At 30.7% G+C, this 7,087-nt stretch overlaps 1 protein-coding gene across 1 annotated transcript; it reads left to right on the forward strand.

The window, feature by feature from the left end:
* Positions 1–4,765: 4,765 nt before the first annotated feature.
* Positions 4,766–6,345, forward strand: LOC126695179 (glucan endo-1,3-beta-D-glucosidase). The gene is made up of 4 exons (XM_050391838.1): positions 4,766–4,918; positions 5,554–5,582; positions 5,676–5,910; positions 6,155–6,345. Exons 1-4 carry the CDS (start codon positions 4,858–4,860, stop codon positions 6,178–6,180), a joined length of 351 nt encoding a protein of 116 aa, XP_050247795.1. The 5' UTR covers positions 4,766–4,857; the 3' UTR covers positions 6,181–6,345.
* The last annotated feature ends 742 nt before the right edge of the window (positions 6,346–7,087 follow it).

Below are 7,087 nucleotides of genomic sequence, written 5' to 3' on the forward strand. Positions count from 1 at the left end.
TATTATGATAAAATAAAAAAATACTTAAAATATGATTTGAAGTGTATATTTTGGTGTCTCTCTAATCTAGCATGTGCTTTTCCCCTTCTTTTTTATCTCATAATAACAGGTTTTTTTTTTTTTTTTTTTTTTTTTTTTTTTTTTTTTTTTTTTTTTTTTTTAAATAGAAGCCAAAGAGCATATGTCCAAACATTAGCTTCTTACCAAATTAATTAAATACAAAGTCAACTGAAAAAAAAAAAAAAAAAAAAAAAAAAAAAAAAAAAAAAAAAAAAAAAAAAAAAACGTACTGGGTGTGGCTATTGAACGGCAGTGGAGGCACAAGCTGCCATTGAGACACTAGTAGCAATATGATAGAGCTACTTGTCATGATGGATTTAATTCCACATCTCTTTCCTCTCTTCGGTGGCTTCGGTTCTTTCCATCAGTTTCACATTAATAACATTGAGTTGCTACTTTTTAATCTCACGTGTATCTCACATGATTTTATTCTATTAGTTTTTTAACACTAAGCTAACAAAAGTATTGATTTGGTAGTTGTGAATAGTTTAAGGAGTAAATTGACAAATATAAAAGTTGAGGGGGTCTTTGGCCAACGGTTGAAAATTTAGGGGGTGTATTAACATTTTTCCTAGTTTTATATGAGTGATGCTACAAATGATTTTGTCAACAACTTACTAGGTGAAGAAGATGCTAATTCTATTAAATTACAAAAACTAGATGATGCACAGCTATTGTAGATCGACAAAAGAGGAGGAGGAAACAAAGAGTCCTTTAAAATGTTAAAGCTTATCTTACAAATAATTTGAAATTCTCTTACAATAATGTAATCACCATTAGAAGGTGTTCTGTTTTATGTTGAGAATACATAGCTTGCCTTGCAAAATAAGTGACAAAGGAATAGTTGGTGTTATGTGTATATTTAAATTTTGAATGATGTTTGCCATAAAGGCATGTATACTTTACTACTAATACATTGTAGGTGCACGATTTGCATGGAACCGCAGTTGGGTTGGGTTCGCACGTAAATGGGCTCTTACAATATCATTTGTAGAGAGTGGGGTCAAAAGGCTAGGTAGTGTTTACCCGGCTGTGGTTTTGTTCAGATCTTTGTGCATAATTTAGAGGTGTTCACCCCTTTTGGTCCCTTCCTCTGGAAGGATCCCCCTCACTCCTTTAGGTTGCAAATTTTCCTTTTATATTCGCATGCATTCAATTTCCTTCGTCCACGTGTAGGGTCGAACTTTCCTAGCCTAACACTTGTCCCATCAGTTTAAGACCTGAGCTGTTGGGAGTGGTTGAGTAGGCTAAAGAGACACGACTCTGTGAGAGGCAAAGCTCCGTCTAGGGCCGGTAGTTTGGGCAGCCTGTCCTAGATATTTTCTCTTTCTCACAAGATTATCCCTATGCCGCTTTTACCCTTTTCCTTAGTGTAGCTCTGGGCTAACCGGGGGCTGTACCTTCCTCGGCGGCTTCTATGGCCCATTGGTGCTTTGTGTTTATTGGGCTGGGACTACTATCCTCTTCGGCCTGGGCCTTAAGTATCCCTGTGAATAGGTGGATCTGGCCCATCTGTTGTCGGGCACCACATACATGTATTGAACTATTTGTCTAATGCAGATAGTTTTGTTTATGGAATTTATATTTGATCATTATTCTGTTTACTTGCTAAATAAATAAATAAAAGACTCTTTTGTTTTTATTCTATTTTCATTTTTAAAATTTTTAAAAAGTATATTTAACTCAGTTGAGTTGTTATACAAAATAAAAGAAATATTTCTTTTAAACGGTTGGAACATATTGTTTATTATGATTTTATACTCATTGTAATTGTTTTTTAGTTTTTTTACAATAATTCATTTTGAGAAGGTTAAATATTTCTTTTAAACAGTTGGAACATAAGGTTTATTGTGTAGGGAATTATTATTAACCCAATGGATGATTTTTATAGAGGTGTTGAAATAGAGACTTTGACACGTTCCATCTTTTTCACTCCAATATGAATTGCCCATAATATTTTGTATCTATAAAAATTCTTCTCCTGGCTTCAAACTCAAACTTTTCTCATAAACAATACTACTGTTGTTAGTGGGAAAAAAGAGAGGGAAAAACAACTACTAGACATTGCATGATTATCAGTAAAGGAAAAACTAAACAACCCGGCAATCCAATCTGTTATATGTTAGACAACTCCTTTAAGATAAAATACTCGACTGTTTTGTTCTTAAAAGACATTGCATTAAACAACGTCGTTGGGTTATCTTGGTGAACTAAATCTTTTAGAGTTGCTTCCTTTCCAATCGAGTCTAAAATCTTAACAATTCATGCTAGGTTTATCAATTATGCTCCTAACAATCTCCCTCTATGTTCTTGATTTTTGTTCTCCATTTTGTGAATTTTAATTTTTTTATAGATTATTTTGCTTAATTCTTCTCTCTTCAATTATTATGATTATTTGCTGGTGATATTTTCGCTTTTGAAATATGTATCAATTAGTGCCATGGTTAACCATTTGTGTGACTTATTCCTTAAAATCCAAAGTGAAAAGGTTCATTTACCTTAACTAAATTTCTCTCAACCCAACAAAAAATGCATTTAATTTGATAAAATAAATTTTAGCATTTCTAAGAAATTTTCCTTACATCACACAAGTTTTTTTTTTTTTTTTTTAAGAGAAGGGCATCACATGAGTTAGTGACTAGAATATTATAAAACCGAAACATTTAACTTTTTTGTTGACCGCTTCTATATAAATTAATGTCACGTATACATTTAAAAACACTGAACAGTTATGACTTTTCATTTTTCAATAGGCACATTTTCATTTAATAGACATATTTTCGGCCAATAGACACTTTTTGGTATATATATTACAACCTATCTTATATATACCTATATATACAACTTAACTAATTTAGAGATGCAACATACCTATATATGGTTAGCACTTCTACTACTCTACATGTTAGCAAGTATAATGGAAAGATTTTTAATTGTCACACACACACACACACACATAAACAAATTACAATTTTACTATTAAGAGCTTTTAAAAATTTAAAGCTTCCCATAATTTTTAAAATATTTTAACTATTTTATTTGTTATTAAATTAAATTATATTATATTTTTTATTAAATTGTGCATTGCACGAGTATAATACTAATACATATATATATATATATATATAGAGAGAGAGAGAGAGAGAGAGAGAGAGAATTTTAAGTTGTGAAGAAGTTGATATGAACAAAAAGAAGGAGTTTATGTAAAAATAAAATACTTTCTTTTGCTACTTTATTATTAGAAAAAAAAAATGGCACAGGATGCCTATTTATCCAAACAGAAAAAGAAATGTAGTCTAAAAAAATAACAAAAACGTAGGTTGATACACAATAGTATTCAAATTCTCTTCTTTTTTTAAAATAATTCTATCCTCTTTTTTTTTTTTTTTTTTTTTTTTTTTGTATAGGTAATTCTATCCTATTGATTCTAGGTTTTGTTGATAATATTTAGATAGACACATCCTATGGATTTTAGGCTTTGTTGAAAATATTTTAGATAGACACAATTGTAAGTTTTAGTTGTATGGCACCAACCAACTAAAAATAATCTCTTTTTGAAAGTTTTAAAAAAAATTTATTATTATTTTATCCAAAGAAATTACTAAGAATAAATAAAATGTTATTTTTATCTTAAAATTATTGCAATTTGGTGCAACCACACGGCGCAACCATAGTTTCGAAGCCAAACTTTTATTTTATATATATACACACACATGTTGTGATATCTCATGTATGTGGATTGACCGACATTTTCCTTTATCCATAGTTAAAAAAAGGCCTACTAGTGCTCAGGACTAAATCTAATTAACCATCTAGAAATGGAAAATACTGCATAACCTAAAGAACAGAAACAAAGAAATCTGGATAATCCGATTTACAGGGAAGAGATAATCTTGAATATGAAAAGAACCAAAGAGCACAAGAGAAGACAAAAGGAGATTCGACATAAATAGTTGTGACTGGGATTCAATAGAAAGAAAGGTTGATGTTCACTAGCATTTGGCACGTGTGACCAAAAACAATTTATTGCTAAAAGTTGTAAAATTATGAATATTTAGATCAAATTTGAGACAGATAAAATCTGTGATAATTGAATAAAATATTTAGGATTTAATCTCTATTTATACCAAAAATCGATTAGTATCTTGGTCTAATAATAAAGAGCAATCATTAAGAGCGGACATCATAAATTTAAACTCTCTTAAAATAAATAAATAAATAAAACAGATTTGAAACTGAAATTTGTGACCTTCCAAAATACTGAGTTTTTTTTTTTTTTTTTTCCACATGATTCGTCTTAAAAAGAAAAGAAAAAAAAGGAGTTTAATTATACGTGCACTAATTAATTGGTTTTTGGCAAATAATAATTGGGCCAAAAGTGAAGAAAAATAGCGGTGGAAGACTGGAAGTGGAAGGACAATAAAAAGGACAAACGATGATGAGTGAGTGAAAAGGAAATTTTGATTGAGATTCCAAAATTTTGATAGTAGTGAAAAGGAAATTTCTATCCAAAAAAAAAAAAAAAAAAAGTGAAAAAGGAAAAGGAAAGTCATCATGTGCGCGTTCTTTCGGTTGCTTCTTTTTTCCCAAAACAAATAAAATAAAATTCCAAAAAAGTCCCATTCCCGGCCGTAACGGTCCAGTCATCAATATAGCCGTTATCTTTTGCCTTTTCACTCACTTTTTAAGTAACATCTCTCTTTCTTTTAACTCATATAAACCCATTACTCTTTCATCATCATCATTTTCCTTTCTTATCATCACTGCTCTTCAACAGTGGCAACTATAGCAAGCATTATGGCTAAAGTTAAACCTAGTACTCTCTCTCTTTTCCTTCTGATCCTGTCCTTCATTTCAGGTTTTTATCTCTTCTCCTAGGTTTCAGTATATTTTGAAGTACACCCCTAGGCTAGAATGATGGTGACTTTGCACTCAGTACTCATACTTTCTTTTTTAGCATGTATATATGCTTTATTCCTTAATTTTCATTCAACAAATCTTTTAGTTTGGTCTTAATCTCAACTGGGTTTCTAATAATTCAATACTAATTACTACTCGGGTATCGCTTAATTATAGCTATTTCACGAGCTACATTTAGTTTCAACACTATGGCATTTTGATTAATTACTGCTATTCTATTTTATTCTTTAGATCTAAATATGGAGTTTAATTAAAAATTGTCTGTGATTTGCTTCAAGCTGTTCACTTTATTTAGATCTGAACTGGATCTTTCATATTCTAGATTGCAAACTTTATTTTCTTCTCACATTCCTTAACCTTAATTATTTATTAAGGAAATCAAGTGTTGTAAGCAACACTTACCTAAAATTAAAAGTGGGGTTACATGCATTGTCAGAAATCTTAAATATCAAGATGGCATTTTAACTTTTTCCTTTAAATTATGTCATTATAAACGGTGGCTCCTAGTACACTCTCATTGTATTTTAATGCATGTAAGACTTACTTTTTACATATCCTGCTTAAAATTTGCAGGGGGAAATATGATCATGGCAAATGGACAGGTAACATCAAGTTCCTCATTCCCAAAAAATATAACTAGAACTCAGAATAAAATAATTGAGTTGTTGGTCTGATCTGATTTTGTGGAATTTCAGAAAACTTGGTGTGTGGCTAAGCCTTCCTCTGACCAGGCAACCCTGTTAGGAAACATCAATTTTGCATGCTCTCAGGTTGATTGCCAGATTTTGCGTAGGGGCTGCCCTTGCTATGCTCCTGATAACCTCATAAACCATGCATCCATAGCCATGAATCTCTATTACCAGGCCAAGGGAAGGAACCATTGGAATTGTGATTTCAGAAACTCTGCTCTCATTGTCCAGACTGATCCAAGTAAGACATAAAAATATTTGCAGAGTATTGAATTAATATGGTAGTATGGTAAATCACTTATATATGTAAATAATGAAATGACTCGCAGTTCCAAACGTTGAAATTTCACATGCATAGTTAAATCTCTTCTTTTTTCCTGGTGGATCTTGAAATATTTACTGCACACTACGTGAAATTGTGATTCAATATGTTAAGAGTGTTAGTGTTTATGCTAAGAGATTATCCTTTTTTATTTGAATTGCAGGTTATGCTAATTGCATTTACGCGTAGTGGTTGGAGTAAGAAAGGTTGTAAACTTGTAATTTGGGCTGAGACCAAAACTATGTGGAACTTTGTTGTTTCCTGAATTTAGCTTGTAATTTCTACCAATAGCTACTTAGATATGGAATATATTGCTGCAGATAAACAGCAAAACCAAGTTAACATTTGAATTTAGATTCGTTTTATTAGGTGCACTGGTTCCTACTACATCCTACTTCCCAGCCACCAAAAATATTCCATTAATGATTAACAGTTGTAAAAAAGAAATATGGGTGAGGAACTGGTCCAAATTCAACCTGCCATAACAATCCATGTTTTCACTTGAACTTTGGACTATTCCTCAAGTCTGGATGGCTGGCCACTTGCGATTTGACTAGCTTACTTGTTGGTTTGTCCTAAAAAATTTTTATCAACTTCTTTTATAATAATTTTAATGACTCCAATAAATTCTCCATCAAAATAAGTTGTGCTTTGTTGTCTTCCTCATAGTCAATATCTTTGATTTCTTTTTTCTTTCCCTTTTGCATTGTTTTTGGGACTTTTATATCGCTTTCATTATTAAAAACATAAAGCAAAATGTTTCATTTTAATTGTGTATGTTAGGAGAAGATTTTGGGACTTTAACATTCCTTTTATTTTTACTAGTGTGTAATTTTGTGCACATGCACAGATACAATTAAAAATACTCACAATTACACGGTTCAAATTATAACTTTTTATTAGAAGATGTTTAAATTATACATGGTATTAATTTACATCTTTTTAAATCATAAATTTTAAAATATGTAATGGTTTTTCATTTTATATATATATATATATATATATATATAAAATTTAGAATTTAATTGGATTTAAACTTTTCGATTTTTACGCCCAATAAGTCACTTGCCACAAAGATTAAAAAAAAAAAAAATAG

The sequence above is a fragment of the Quercus robur genome, chromosome 8 (assembly GCF_932294415.1).
Source record: "Quercus robur chromosome 8, dhQueRobu3.1, whole genome shotgun sequence".
Lineage (NCBI taxonomy): Eukaryota > Viridiplantae > Streptophyta > Magnoliopsida > Fagales > Fagaceae > Quercus > Quercus robur.

Bases quoted from the DNA above. Each gene is read 5' to 3' on its own strand.
- LOC126695179 (XM_050391838.1), top strand. From the start codon at position 4,858: ATGGCTAAAGTTAAACCTAGTACTCTCTCTCTTTTCCTTCTGATCCTG. The intron at 4,919-5,553 runs GTTTTTATCTCT...TAAAATTTGCAG, and splicing joins GATCCTGTCCTTCATTTCAG to GGGGAAATATGATCATGGCA. The intron at 5,583-5,675 runs GTAACATCAAGT...GTGGAATTTCAG, and splicing joins TGATCATGGCAAATGGACAG to AAAACTTGGTGTGTGGCTAA.